Below are 16,461 nucleotides of genomic sequence, written 5' to 3' on the forward strand. Positions count from 1 at the left end.
AAAAAAAGACTAGATATAGTCAATAAAGAGATGGCGGAGTATAAAGAAGACTTAAAACAATTAAAAATTCACAAATTTCAAAAAGACTCACAGAAATTCTCCTACGTCATGACCTATCCTTATGCCAATGCGAACTACAAGCCAACAAGATGCACTGACTTGTCAGGAGGTTCTTCTGATGATGATTCATCTGTGAGCAGAGTTTCAAGTGGAGGAAGCTACGGAAATAAACAACGTGGTAGAGGAAGAACTGGCAACAACCATGGCCCTGACTTTCACCAGGAGGTCAGATGCACCATCCGAGTTCATACCCAGAAGTGAATCCACATATGATGTTATGGATAGGACTCACCTTTTGCCAAACCTCAACTCCCTTTCAAGAATGCCAATCTGAGGTTTCCTTTTTTAGGGAGCAGCAAAAAAGGACGAGGAAGGAGAAGGAGACAGAACCAGGTTCACTGGGAGGAAGACCAGAACCAAGGAGCAAACACAAGCAGCAAAACAAAAGAACAACAAGCGGGACCCAGCTCACACAGAACCTAGTAACTAACCTCTCCTCCAATGCATTGACACAGACAGAGGAAAATATCAACAAAGGTCTAGGCTTTGTCCCCACTTCCAGACTTGATAAATTTAAACTACACTGAGAACTGGCAAAATGTTTCTGCAGACTAAAGCTAAAAGCTTTTTTTCAAAACCAGCCAACAGAAGGTGAAAGCAATGGCCAGGGAGAAATGAGGCTCAAGCTCAAATCCACTTTCATTCATCCTCCTAACGCCATACCGGTAGAAATTACTGCACTTGAACAGGCTGTCTTCTATGAAATTGAAGCAACCGATGAAGAACCACAATTCAAGAACACTAACGGCAGAGAATTTGATGCATCACAGACCCTGAAACCCAATGAGAAGATCACCATAAAACCAGCAGACAAAGGCGGAGGAATAGTACTACAAAACAAAGAGGACTACCAAGCGGAATGCAGACGACTACTAAGGGACACTAAGAATTACAAGCGGTTGGAGCAAGATCCAGCGTAGTCTTAAAGCCAGAATAAAGGCCCTAGTAAGAGGCGGAATCCACTGACAAAATCAGTAAACAGGAAGCACCATTTCTGACCACCAGTACAGGCAAGATCCCGTATTTTTACACAATCACCAAAATACAGAAAAAGAGAAATCCACCACCAGGCCGTCCAATAGTTTTGGGCATTGGGTCATTGCTAGAACCCCTTTCACGTTTCTGCGATTTCTTCCTCAAACCAATTGTGCAGAAAACTTCTACCTATCTAAGAGATTCAAAGGACCTACTAGAACAAATCAAAACACTTACCTTAAGCCCGATACGTCCTCTCTAGTTATCCTGGACATAGAGAGTCTTTATACCAGCCTCCCCCAAGATGATACTCTTAAAGTACTAAAACTATCATTGGATTAATCAACCTGGGATTACAACAACCCTAAATCTGTTGTGCTACAATGCGCTCAACAGCACTTAATGACAACTTTTTCGAGTTCAGGGGTGACCTCTTTCTGCAAACTTACAGCACATCAATGGGGAGCACCTTCACCCCTAGTGTGGCAGGGCTCTATATCTTCAACTTCAAAAAAACACATCTCCTCAACTCCAGTATGCCTTTGTGTTCTAACATCAAATTCTACAAAAGATACATTGATGATGTCTTCCTCATATCGGAGGGTCTTGAAGACACTCTACACTCATTTCTGGTATGGATCAATGGATGTGATCCCAATTTAAAATTCACCCACAGTGTGAATAATGAAAACATCACCTTGCTTGACTTGGATATCAGAGCCGAAGGTGGCTAGCTAAAAACAAAAACACATTTTAAACCTACAGCGAGAAACTCCCTTCTCCATTTCAAAAACTTCCACCCCAGACCTTTACAGGGAAATTTACCATTTTGGCAATACCTAAGACTGCGCAGAAATTGTTGTGACATTATAGACTTCAAAGATCAAGCACAGTCCTGGACAACTCAACTCAAGGAGCGGGGTTACCCTGACAAAGACATTCGCACAGCAAGAAAATAAGCACGTAACCAACATTGGGATGGCTTATTGGAACAGACATAACGCACATCCTCTGCAAGACCGGGCAAACTTAAATGGGAAAAACCATTGTTTTCCAACAGAAGAGCAAGAAATATAAAAGACAATCTGGTGTCAACATGTCCGCAGCATCATATCAAGCCAACCAACACAGTGATTAATGCCTGGGGTTTTCCTAATGTGACCGGCCATGTTCCATGTGGAAATTGTAGCATATGCCACCTCACCGAACCTACAAAGACCCTGAATCTGGAACCAGGGAAAATTTGCCAGATTAGAAAACACACAAACTGCAACTCCATGAATGTTATCTATTTGATCCCCTGTCTGTGTGGCTTGCAATACGTCGGCATGATCATGCCGAAAAATCAAAGTCCGGATTTGCGAACATCTGAGCAACATCCGATGTAAACGCAACACCACACAAATGATTGACCACTTCTTTGAAGTGGGGCACACTACCAATGGCATGAGTTTGGTGGTGATAGAACAACTGGAGTCAAACACCGCCAACATTCGGAGCCACCTTCTAGAGAAGGAACAACTGTGGGTCTACCGTTTGTCCACATATATAAATGGACTCAATGACAATATTCCATGGAACTCCCTGAATAAACATCCATACTAGAGTTCAACCACACACAAATTCGAGAACACAGTCAATACTGCACTATAATGACCAATGATAAGCCTCAACACAATAAAAAACATCCCTATGGCACCAGCTGCCATTTAGATCTGGCACATTTTTCACTACTATATTCCCTTATGAATAGCAAATGGAAAATTGGCAAAAAACTATCTCTATTGCCATATCACTGTTGGCTCGCCAACTATGACGCACACTTCTACTGCGAGTCTCCACTTTCTACAAAATAGTTTTTTTTAACCAGTATTGGCTAAAATCCACACAATTTTCTACATAATGCCATTATGTGAGGCACACTAATTAAAGTATACAGACATTATTTGGCACACACCCAATGACAAATAAAACCCTGTCAATTGGACTACATACCCGTCGCTGATAAAGAGCAATTTCATCATCTCTTTATACATCATGACAGCACTGCGGTTTCCTTGAATACAATATTCGTGGGATGCAAAAACCTGCTGGATATGACCATCCCACGTTTTATAATAAATACTCCCAGGCTGCAAAACAGTGTATTCTGTAATGATTTAATGCAATAGGGCATCAAAACCTCCATTACTTGGTGGATACTTTGTTACCATACAACGATCTACAGCACAAACTCTCAGGCTGTAGAACGGTGCATTTAATAGTATTTTGATACAACAGTGGTATTGATCAAATACAATTACACTAAAATCCATGCTAACGACCATAGTATTAAGGGAGATGCCTGCGATGGAGTCATCATATACCCCACTTCCGGGTGATTCCAGAATTGAGTTCAGCTAACTGTATTGTGCACTCCAGAGCCCGATTACACGAAACGCTAGTGTCCTACATCATACGCTTACGCAATGATGCGTTTATGCTTACCAACGTGACCACACCCTTGGCTACTCCCAGGAAACCTACTTCAAAAGGAGAAGTCGAGGGTATCGTCGAGATCCTGAGAAGACCATAGTAGGTGAGAAGGGCGGGCAGTCTGCCTTGATAAAGCAAGTTCTTTTCAAAGACCATGCTGGATGTATGTGCTACTCAGCAATACTGTTACTCGTTACTGAGGGCCTTGCCTAATTTAATAATGTTATCCTGCCAAATTCAAGGTCTACCCGGCATTAACTTTACCCCATACTGAGTGCCTTGATTAACTTTCAAATGCTATCATTGTCTTTCTCACAGTGGTTGACTACAGGAGTCCGCCCCTTCGGGATCTATCACAACTACTACAAACCCTTAGTTACTGTAATTATGGTTTCTCTCTCCTTTTTGTGACAGCATGAAAGTTTCTAATTCTGCGTGTGAACTGATACACACGCACCTATCCCAAGATAATTCTGGCTCCAATTTTCCACTTTGGCCCCCATTTATATATATTAAACAATAATAGTTCATCATGGCTTGGCCACCAAATTCAAGCACAAATGATTTATGCTGCGTTCACATAGACATGTGATTTGACAAGCTAAAATAACACCAACAATACAAGACATGATACAAAGACCAAGGCGTCAATGAACTTACTCACCTGGATTGTCAATGGACTGGGGGACAAGATAATAAGAGGGGTGGTACTTTAATATATCAAGCGACTGGCGTCAGACATTATATTGCTGCAGTAAACCCACCTCGTGGGACATACCTGCTATGCACTAAACTGCTGGGGATATAAACTTGTGGCTCATGCAGATTTCACTACTGGTTCCAGGGGGGTGGGAATATTATTGAGGAAAAATATCCCATTTGTAGTAACTCAAACACACATAGATGACTATGGTCGCTTTGTGGTGATATCGGGAACCTGGGAAGGTCGAGCCATTAATATCCTTTCATCATATACATCTCTGGCCCTGCACAGTGTGGCTCTGTCCGACCTGAGCAGGATGCTTTTTGGCTTACCCCAGGGTGAGGTGATCATTGGGGGAGACCTCAATATGACATTATGTGACCAGCTGGACAGAGACCCCCCTAGAAAGACCGGTAACTCAAAAAAAGTGATGGATGACTTTCTAGTGGCCATGGGTTTGATGGATATATGGAGGGCATCTCATTCACAGGCTAAACAATACACTTATTATTTGGCGGCCCATAACAGTAACTCCCGAATTTATCACTTTCTCGCCCTGACAAACTCATGTCATCATTTAAGTGAGGTTACTCATTTGGCAAGGGGTATTTCAGATCATGCCCCCATCACTGCACAATACATAATTCGGACAGAGCCCACTCGTAGGTCCATTACAATCAGTCCATGGAGCCTTAAAGTGCCACATATAAAGGATGCCCTGATTAAAGACACAGATTTTTACTTTACGGAAAATGTGGGGTCAGTCCAATCGGTGCAGGTGTTGTGGGAGGCATATAAAGCCGTTATTAAGGGTCACGCCCTCACCCTTGTGGTGGGCCACAAGAAAGAGAAAATCAAGCAGTTAGTGGAGATAGAACAAGACATTCTGGAGAGGGACCAAGCCCTGATAGGTAGGCATGATGTGGCAGAACGCCACGCCTTAGAGCTCAAACAGAAGGAATATAAAGATCTACAACTACCAAGGCCAGAGCGCACCACTGGGCCAAAACATACAGAATATATGAACAGAGCGCTAGAGCCAGTAAACTCTTAGCATGGCTGGAAAGAAGGGACAACACAGAGTGATGGGTTAAAGTAATAAAGGGACAAAATGGGGTGCACCTGAGGGACCCTAGCCAAATAGCAGAAGAATTTGCAGGTTATTATTAGTGACTCTACTCCACAGGCAAAAGCACACCATGGCCGAAGCCTGAGATATGATCACAGATATACCAATTCCTACTTTGCCAGTAGAAGACTGGCAGTCACTAGATTTGGAGATTATCACTGAACAGATCGCGGCTGCTATACTTACTATACAGTCTGGGAAGGCAGGTGGGCCAAATGGCCTCCCAATTGTGCTCCTCAAAGAACCTCCTTCAAAGTCGCACACTATCTTCTGGACATGTACCTGGAAAGTAAGGCCATCAGTGCATTGCCTAGAGATCAAAGGATGGCCTCCATTGTAGAGATCAGTAAGGCGGACAAGCCAAAGGAGGAACTAACTTCATACCGACCGACATCTCTACTAAACGTAGAGGCTAAAAAACTGGTCAAAGTCTTAGCCACACGACTGCTCCCACTGGTCACACATTTGGTTCACCCGGACCAATCGGGGTTCATGCCCAGCCAGGACACCTCACTAAATTTACGCTGATTACATAGCGTGCTTGCTAGACAAAATACTGTAAGTGAGGATTCAGTCATACTCTCCCTAGATGCCCGCATGGCTTTTGACACCGTCGAATGGCGGGATATGTTTGTGGTGCTTGAGCGAATTGGGTCGATATACCTCGAGTGGATCAAACTCCTGTATATGGAGCCACTCGCACAGGTGGCGGTGAATGGACATGTATCAAGAACATTTAGCCTGTGCCGTGGCACGCAACAGGGCTGTCCACATCTCCCCTTGTTTTTGCACTGACCCTGTAGCCTCTTACATGCTGGATATGAGGTGACCTGTTGATACGGGGACTGAAGTGGGCCAATTAGTGGGAAGACAGAATCTCGCTCTATGCTGACAACATTTTACTGTACGTCGCTTCCCCCGCAACTCCATTAGTAGAATACTCGAAATATGTACTAATCATGGCAAGTACTCAGGGTACACTATAAATTGGTCGAAATCGGTGACATACCTACTCTATAGACCGGCGCCGCCCCTACTGGTCGACTGTGAAGCCCTGGTTGTTACAAACAGCTTTCGCTACCTCTGCATTTACTCTACGGCCGACCCATCACTCTTTTATGAATACAACTTATTGGGACCCCTGAATAGATTGCAAAGTGATATCCATCATTGGTGAGCGCTGCCCCTTTCACTGCTTGGGCGAGCGGCGCTATACAAGATCATGGCCCTTAGGGTTTTGATAAATGAGATACCATTGGTATATCGCAAGTTAGTGACTTGGTGAAAGGTGGGAAAATACTCACATTTACAGATTAGAAAAGGAATATCAACTTTCCATGCACAAATTGTTTCTATATCTACAAATGTGACACGCTTTGCAAGGTGCAACTGAAGCCATAGATGAGATCCCGGAATCTACACCGCTTGAGGATAGATTGCTGGCTGATCCCATGCCTACCAAAGTACTTTCCCTAACAGAAAGAAAAATAATCAATAACCCCCCAAATCCACTGGTGGACCTATATGCTCGCTGGCAGACAGATCTGGGGGAACTAGAGGAAGAGGACTGGCTGAAGCACTATCCTCCCAGCAGGAGGTGGCCATACCTTCGCAACTGCGACTGGTTCAGCTTAAAATCCTGCACAGCACCTATATGGGCAAATTTTTCCACACAATCTGGGACTGCCCAGCCATCCAGAGGTTTTGGGTTGCAGTGCATGAGATGATTGAGGAGGTATGCGGGATTACCCATACCCTGTACCCCAAGATTTGTTTACTCAATATATGGGAGACTACAGACTTAAATCGCATGGAACAACTATGGGCGGTGGTGGATTACATGATTGCGAAAAGAAACATTGCACGTAAATGGGGAGTCCCGGAATTGCCAACGATAACTGAATGGGAACATGATGTTGATTGGTGCTTGCTGGCGGAGCAAACAGTTTATCTAAATAGAGGATGCCCCAAAAAATGGGATGAAGTCTGGGGGGAATGGAACTCCTATAGAGACAACATTTGCACCTCTCTGTCAGAGCAAGTGAACGAGCTAACAGACTTACCAAACAATGAACCTGAGGTGGGTGGGGGTGGGGGACGAAATACATGGGATGTCTAGTAACAAGGAGCATTGACTATTGAGATCCGATGTTGATGTATGTGTTTGTACTGTACAATAGTATGCTACAATATGCAATAAAAAGATTTTAAAAAACAATACAAGACATGCATGCCCGCACCGAACCACCATGTATGAGTTTGCATACACTAGGTTTGAATGTTGCATGTCTTCTGTATGATTGATGGTACATTTGATTGAGCGACTCACGGAGTGCTAATGATAAGATAAACGTACCACGAGCACAAGGATGATGAATCAAAATGGAGCAGTTTAAATTATGTCTCTATAAATGTTATGTGTGTTATTTATGTTGTGTTTTTGTTTTACAGGTTTTAAATCAGGCGGTGGGTCCGTAAGTGCGGTTAGACCACTGCATGCACAGCACACCTTAGCGTGTGTGCTAAAATAAATACACGTGGTTTATTTTTGCCATAGCTCAATTTGTTCACGTTGTATTGTCCTAAAGAAACTCTCTCACATTGTTTCCTGAGGCTGAAACATGTTGACCAGTACCTGAAGGATAACGAAGATCAATCGCCAGTCTTCACCTTATCCTACTGATTTCTTTTAAATATGTCCTGGGCCGCTGTGAATAAAAAAATTGTCAACAAGGAGTACCAGAGGCATTTTTAACCACACCACTTTTTTGAGCACTATTCACACAGAAACAAATCCCGCTCCACTGTAATTCAGGCTTGGACGTATACCTGGGTAGCATTCAGCTGCCCAGCTGGGAACCCGAAGATGAAATATGACACCAACGAGGTTGGTGGGTGAGGGTTCTTCTTAAAAACCCATGCAGTTCCTGGCCCTCCAATATTTATAGCAGAGTCGTCCTTGTTTAAGGATTCAGCAGTGGGCCCGTCCGCGTTGTTCTTGTGCATTTACCAGAGGATAGGGACGCACTCCGTTCATAGTCCTCGCTCTCTCATTTGATTCTCACGAAAAAGAACAAACAACTTTATTGAAGAGGTTTAGAACTGGAGTAGTCAAAACAAACACTCCCGACTGCTGCTACCAGAGTTGGAGATACCACTGGATTGGACCTCTTGAAGGGAAATAAAGGAAGGAAAACACAGACTGATTACCATGACATCAGATGTGTGTCTCACTTCAGTATTAATGCCAGCAGAATGAGTCAAATCTTAGGGAAACACTGACATACTTCACTCACTGATAATGGGGCAGGAAAGCATACCAATCAACACCCCAGTATCACAGAAAAAAGTAGCTAAATGTATGAAGACTCAAAGATATATCGCCTGTTTAAAAAAAACTGTCTTGGAGTCTTTCTTTTGAAACCTTTTAGCCCACAAAATGCAATCATAAAAACTATGTTAAGAGAAAGATTAACAGACATGTTAATTTAATTTTTTTAAATAAAACTTTATTAAACATTTTATAATAATCAATATTATTAAACATTGCATTGTGTGAATTACTGAAATATACATTTGACTAAAATATGCATTTTTAGACCTAGAATATAGGTTATGTTTATCTATACATTGATACTCTCAACCATTGATAAAGCCAATAGACCCACTTTTTATATTTTGGTTTTGTGACTATTTGAGAGAGCCAGTATGTCTGCCTGTGAGCAGCCAGGACCTGCAAGACCACCTGCTTGCTGTGCATGCCAAAAGCAGTGTGCTGTGTGAAGTAGCATGCTTGTATGGGGTACAACGCAGGGCCTGGTGCAAGCCTTGCACCCAATCCTGCACTGTGCATTGCCAAAATCGTAAAAAGCATACAGGGAGAGAAGGGTCAATGGGAAAAGTTTAAAGACCTACTACTGGTTCACTTCCCCAGTAACATCATGTGAATAACAAACAAGAACCTAGGAGGTCTATAAGCCTAACATAATACTGGCCAAAAAGACAATACTTTCACTATGTCAGTTGGTGCTGCAGTCACCATACAATAAATTCTAAAGGGTGAAGGGAAAAGAACGAGAGACACGTGTATAGGAAGCAAGAATGGTGATATCTAAAACTCGATCACAAACTGGTCAACCAAATCCAGTACACAATATTTGTGGATAACCATCAAACAAACCAAGTGATCTGTCCTATCATTTGGCCGTCCACACCGTCGCCTGGTGGGTCCTTAGATCATCTAGACCCCATGCCACACAGTAAGTCGTTAGTACTGGGTGCGGTCCACAGTGAAATATGAACCTCCAATTGTTGGCCAATGTATGATGGTTAGTGAAAAGTGGTAGAAACACAGTGCAACATACAAAAAGTTGGTGAGTATAAAATAGGGTGATGTGTCTAAACAAACTCTTTAATAGGAGCAAGGCACATCCCCTAATTAAAAAACAGGAACAGCGCACACGACAGTATGAAACAAATGACTGTCGCAATTAGGGCCAACATGTTTCTGCCTACCGGGCAAAACGTCCCTTGGCTTTCATCAGGGCCACTGCTCTTAATTAGTTGCTACTGTTGTATGTGTATGAAAACAATATTGCACCCAACTAATGGGTGGAAAAGATATAGATAATACTTGTAGGAACGATACTACCTGTACCTACAGTTATATACTCATCCTCCTTGTCACTGGATACTCAACGTGATCTAGGAAAACATATATACATCAATCATATTAGTAACAAAATCTAACATGATTTAACAACCACACGTGCTCTCTTCTTCTCTTATGTGTGTAAGAAACAATTAAAAAACCTCACTTGGACCGTGCTCAGGTATAAGCCCCGCACTGTGGAACAAATAAACGCGAACAGGGGAAGGCATCAAAACTCCATATTTAATCTAGAATCTAAAGATGCCTAACTGTGTTCCCTGCTCAATACATCACAAAAGTCCACAAGTAAAATCAGTGGTAGAGAGCACCCCAAATGCCTGGCTAGTACCCCATAGACTGGTGTTTAAAGAACACCTATCTTTCATCATAACAACACATACTCAATATAAATCAGCACAAGTTGTCTTAGCTAAAGGTGATGTCAATGTTATTGACTACTATAAACTAGAATGCAGTCATACAATTCTAGTCATAGCATTCTCATTCCCCAACTAACTAGACATCTGCTGACTAGGCATCTAGCCTACTCACTCACCTCTCTGTCGGTGTCACCAAACAGACCTGAGGCTTGGGGGAGGCACCGATCCGGAAGAGGTGTGGGTTTAAATACTGTAACTGAAAACTGAACAGGGGACTACTTTTCCTTCATGTCATAACTGTCCATTTCAAGCTTGCGTTAGGCCGATTTAATCTCACCCCTCTTAACAGCAGCCATCAAAACACACCAAAACGGGGTGACAGGGTGACTCAACTCCTTTTCGATCCTCATTGCAATCATTACAAAACTCGGGCGCACAGATCCTTGCGCAGGACTACAGAATAACGTCATCGCGGCCATTTCTGTAGTTTCTGCCGCTCGTACGCTCTGAATGGTACTATATCGATCGAAACACTGTCAATCACCGTATTTATTGCTCCCTCCTAAAAAGATGTCTTTTATATTTACTGTCATCCATTTCTACTCCTACCTAACGCCTCGGAGTAACAAGAATAGAAAACTATGAATAGAGAGAACAAGAAACAATTGAAAATGAGACTAGGACTACAGGATAACTACATGTCGGCCATCTTTGTAGTTCTGGTCATATAAGATATTGTATAATGAGTGTAGTCACTTGGGAGAGTATGTTATTAAAAACCCCTGGTATATTGAATAAGGACATGAGCAAAGCTGACTGTAAGGGGGTACCCTACAACATTGCGGTCTCACTGCAGACATAATATGCTGAAGCATTGGTTACACAGATCAAGTACTGGTATGATTGTTAGTGTCATAGCAGGGGGACCAAAGAACAGAGTCTATTCCAGAGTGGAACTTAGGAGATGTCTGCGGCAAATCAAACTATTACAATTAAGTGGAATACAGACTCAGTATATGGAAAAAACAACTCATTTCATATAGTATCTCCATATCTGTTGAGGAGAACTACAGAGCATACCACGGTATCTGATCATTAAGTCCCACTGAATCCGAAGAGAGCTTAAAAATCAATTTTTGCTCTCTCAGGAAGAGGTATTTGGAAACATTCTTCACATGGGAAGGTATGAAGGGCTTCTCCAAGACCATCCATAAAAATTCCGATTCCCCATGTTGTTTCTCAAGGAAATGTCTGGTTAACTGCGCCATGGATTTTTTGCAGCGGAACGAACTCTTATGCTCCAGCATGCGCATTCGCACCTTGCGAGTGGTCATTCCTACGTACTGACAGGAACAAGGGCAGGTCAACAAATACATGAGATTATCACTATTGCAATTAGTAAAATGAGTTTGTTGCCAGGGCTGGTCTGTGCCTATATCTATCTCAGTAGAATGTTTGGTTTGTGGACAGACAGAACAATTCCCACAGGGATGGTGGCCAACTGCAGGTGGTAAATCCCAGGAGTAATGGCTAAGCAGATATTGTCGCACTGCCCTTATTTGCCTTTAAAAGATCAACCAGCATCAGGTATCGCCTAATACATACGTGCCCTAAAGATACTCCAAAAAGGACCCTGGGCACGTTGTGGGATTTACCACCTGCAGTTGCCCACCATCCCTGTGGGAATTGTTCTGTCTGTCCACAAACCAAACATTCTACTGAGATAGATATAGGCACAGACCGGCCCTGGCAACAAACTCATTTTACTAATTGCAATAGTGATCATCTCATTTATTTGTTGACCTGCCCTTGTTCCTGTCAGTACGTCGGAATGACCTCTCGCAAGGTACGAATACGCATGCTGGAGCAATGTTCCCTCTAATTTTTTTCCTCTGTGTGCGGCAGTGGAGGGTCTCTGTGCGCTGCAACTATGGCTATGTGCGCCAGGAACCAAACCGCGCGTGTCTGTGGCGCCAAATGGCACTCCAAAATGTTACTTTAAAAAGTGAAAAGATAGTGCATTTTCACACATACAGCGCCACAATAAGGGTCTTAAGGGCAGTTTGCAAATTGGATAAGCACGCCATGACATGAATTGGTTACACTGGCAAGTACACTTCAAGTTTACAAAAGCGCAAGACTTCAATGGTGGTACAATCATAAGATTTTAATAAATATTCTTAACTGGAGCACAGTTCATTGAGTGGGGAAATGCTGCGAGCCTATACAACATCACATATACACAAGAAGGTAGAGGGCTGTTCAGACACGTCAAGTGGCGTCACTAGATGGGTGACAGGGTTGCTTCTCACGGCGATCCTTGCCATTTTTCCAGTGCTGATAAACTCGGTCTAGGTCAACTTTCCCATTCAGGAGGTAGGCCTTTGTCCTCATCAGCATGTCCAAATGCTTCTGCTGTAGTCTATTCCTCAATTTGCTCTTGATAGTATTCATGAGGCTGAATCCTCGTTCACAGTCTGCACTAGATGCTTGAAATGTTGCGCAGACATCAACAAGCTGAGACACCACACTATACTGAGCAGCATTGCGTACAGTGAAAGTCACCATGTCTTGAAAGGTGGTAAATAACCCACCCTTAACATGTTCTGCCACCACATATTTATAGTCTCTGTACTGTCGAACCATATCTTCTGGTGTTTCACAATCACCCAGGGCCAAGACATTTTTATACTTTTCAACAAGTCTTTCAATATTCTCAGTCCCAAAATCAAAATGCGATTGTGTGGCTATTGCCTGGATCTCAAAACTTGCCCATTCTTTTAGCTCACCTTCAGGGAACCTTTTTTGCATGTGCTCACAAAGAAGGGAAACAAAAGACAAAATAGGCCCACTGTCAAACTCTTGCCTTTCCTTGTACAACACCATCAGCTCTCTTACATTGCTGCTCCAAAAGACAGTGTCTCCCGAATACTGTTGCTTAATTTGGCCAATCTTTGCTCTTGCATACTGTACGGCTTCAACAGTAGTTAATGAACTTTTTGGGAATAGTTTGCACAAAGATGCAAATTCACCCAGAATGTCGTTAAGTACTGCAAGGGAAATATGGTAGTTGGAGTCCGATAGCTTTTTATAACAATATTTGGCAATTGGATCATTCTCCTCAACTTTCTCATGCTCAAAGTACTTAAGAACAGTCTCGTAATTACGAATTAGTGCGCCAACAGCAAAATGCCTTGAAAGCCACCGGACTTCATTCAGTGGTCGTAAAGAGACAACTTCACATTCAGTGACCGATGCAATTTCATCCAGCTTGGACTTCCTTGCAGGAGATCTGGAGAACACAGTGTAGACAGTCCTCAATAATGTCTCCATCTCTTTAATCATTGGAACCCTCTTCCAGGCATCATCAACTCCCAAATCTTCTCGATGGGCGACACAATGCTGCTCAACTAGATGAGGAATGGATTGTTTAAGGCGAGTAGCAACACCATTATTCTTCCCCAGCATCACAGATGCACCATCAGATGTGAACATGACCATTTTCATGAGGTCCAGTTCATTGGCAGTGTAGAATTCTTTCACAGCAGTAGTGATAGCCTCAGCATTACAGCTAGTCAGCTTCACTATGCCCCCAAACTGCGTTTTGTGCTCAGTTGATGTTACAGGTCGGAACTTGAAGTACAGGATGAGCATTTTTGTAACAGAAATATCTGTGCTCTCATCAATTATCAAGGTGTGATACAAAGCTTGCCGAAGTTCTGTCATAGCTTCACAGTGTATCACGCTATTGATGGCTTCAAGGAACTCAAAGGCATAGTTCTTGCTCCTCCAGCTGTCTGGTATCTTCACATACAAAGCTAAGTGGTCATGGATGTCTTGTACAGATAACATTGAAGTGTTCATCTTGACTGCCAGCAACACATTGTTGATGAGAATCTTTATCTCCTCAGGCATAGATCTTTGCCGTTCAACTACTTCCATTCTATTTGCTTTGTCAGTGGCAGTTTCTGTCAGCATTGCCCGTACTCCAAAACCAAACCTGGCAGCAGCACTTCTGTTTCTCAATATCACCATGGCAGACTCGTGTACTTTGCTAAGTAGATGGCGTTTCATGTAGTCCAGTTTCCAGCCATCACTCCATTTCTTCCCTGTGGAAAAGTCCCCAACAATCTTGGCTTCGGCACATGCTTTGCAAATCAAGCCCACATCAGGACTGTATTGAAATAGTTCCCCGAGTTGCATGCGGACCTTGCTTCGTGACTTCTGTGTCTCAGCCTCCACAATTTCCTTCATCCACTCTTCCTTGAATACAAGGCAACATTTCTTCCTTTGTGGTGAAGCACTGCACTCTCCCGAAGTTACAGCTTTACGCTTGAACATTTCCGTACCCGCCGGTTTGAGCCTGCTGTCCCACAAAGCCTGCAAAATAAGGAAACATGGCTTACGTTGACGCCTAGCTCATGGATGCAAACTATTATACTACAATGTTCAAGATGCACCACAGTTTAACTCAACCCAACAATTACCTCTTCTGCTTGCACTCACGTGCGCCTCTTTAAATGTCTGGGGTTCTGGCTGTGAAACCTGCAACAGAAGAAAACATGGGTAAGTATATATAGTACTACAATGTTGAAGATGCACCACAGTTTAACTCAACCCAACAATTACCTCTTCTGCTTGCACTCACGTGCGCCTCTTTAAATGTCTGGGGTTCTGGCTTTGAAACCTGCAACAGAAGAAAACATGGGTAAGTATATATAGTACTACAATGTTCAAGATGCACCACAGTTTAACTCAACCCAACAACAATTACCTCTTCTGCTTGCACTCACGTGCGCCTCTTTAAATGTCTGGGGTTCTGGCTGTGAAACCTGCAACAGAAGAAAACATGGGTAAGTATATATAGTACTACAATGTTCAAGATGCACCACAGTTTAACTCAACCCAACAATTACCTCTTCTGCTTGCACTCACGTGCGCCTCTTTAAATGTCTGGGGTTCTGGCTGTGAAACCTGCAACAGAAGAAAACATGGGTAAGTATATATGGTACTACAATGTTCAAGATGCACCACAGTTTAACTCAACCCAACAATTACCTCTTCTGCTTGCACTCACGTCTGCCTGTGCAATTGTCTTTGTAGTACGGTCTCACGAACCTGCAAAAGAGAAAAGGGTGCAGATTGTGAATCTATTTACCCAGCAACCCTCAACCCAACGAGGAACGTAAACAGAGTTACCTTGTCTTTGTGGTACTCGCACCTGACCACTGTAATCCAAATACCGTACAGACTGGAAACCTACAAGTGAAGACAAGTACGTCAGCAAACGGCAGAAGAATTACAAACTGCATGGGACCGGTCAAGAGGCCCAAGACGAAAAATGACCAAATAATTACCTGGGATTCCAGCCTAGGACAAACAGGGGTGTGCCCATGTGTTCCATTATTAGCATCCATTATCTTAAGCTGGTCTATAAATCTGAATCCCAGGGGAAAGCGGCATCACAGAAGGTGTAACACAAAATACAAACTGCAAATGGTTGAGGTTGATGAACAAGGTAACCCACAGGATTGCTGAGAAGCACACAATCCATCAAAAGATCCCACCTGAAGCTGCTGCAGTGGCGCGCGAAAAATATGATTGACTACGTTCAAGCATTTTCAGGCAACCATAAATATGTCAAGCTAACTGAAGAATAATGGACCTGCTGCAGAGAGATCAAAGTTTTGCCTACTGGAAGTTGACTCATTAAGTAGCTGAGGAGGTTAAAATGCCTGATGAAAAGCTGGTGAAACATGCAGATCAAAAATCACATGCAATGTAACTAGGTCCAGTAACCTACTAACTACCAAACAATGGCAGAAAACCTGCGACAGACCACCCGAGCAGAAGAGTAACAGCTTTTGATTGTAATAACTTAAGGGTGTTTTTGAACAGTAAATAAAACATTTGTAAAAACGCAGCCTTAAATTTAAAAACCTGCAGCAAGAGGAATAACCTTAAATCTTGTTTTACTTGCAGAGTTTTTTACATATTCCCCACTCTGCCCCACTCGTTTGTGGTGCCC

The 16,461-nt window shown here is 42.9% G+C and overlaps 1 protein-coding gene across 1 annotated transcript; it reads right to left on the bottom strand.

Moving 5' to 3' along the window:
- Window positions 1–1,754: 1,754 nt before the first annotated feature.
- Window positions 1,755–15,850, bottom strand: LOC144828104 (zinc finger protein 862-like). The gene is made up of 4 exons (XM_078686229.1): window positions 15,791–15,850; window positions 15,633–15,692; window positions 13,617–14,813; window positions 1,755–1,829 (listed from the first exon to the last, which is right to left on the bottom strand). Exons 1-4 carry the CDS (start codon window positions 15,848–15,850, stop codon window positions 1,755–1,757), a joined length of 1,392 nt encoding a protein of 463 aa, XP_078542355.1.
- Between the last annotated feature and the right edge of the window lie 611 nt (window positions 15,851–16,461).

The sequence above is a fragment of the Lissotriton helveticus genome, chromosome 4_1 (genome assembly GCF_964261635.1).
Source record: "Lissotriton helveticus chromosome 4_1, aLisHel1.1, whole genome shotgun sequence".
NCBI lineage: Eukaryota > Metazoa > Chordata > Amphibia > Caudata > Salamandridae > Lissotriton > Lissotriton helveticus.

Bases quoted from the DNA above. Each gene is read 5' to 3' on its own strand.
- LOC144828104 (XM_078686229.1), bottom strand. From the start codon at position 15,850: ATGGATGCTAATAATGGAACACATGGGCACACCCCTGTTTGTCCTAGG. The intron at 15,693-15,790 runs GTAATTATTTGG...CTTCACTTGTAG, and splicing joins GTCCTAGGCTGGAATCCCAG to GTTTCCAGTCTGTACGGTAT. The intron at 1,830-13,616 runs GTTGGCGCACTA...TTTTGTTTTTAG, and splicing joins GGCTTTCAAGGCATTTTGCT to CTAGCCACCTTCGGCTCTGA.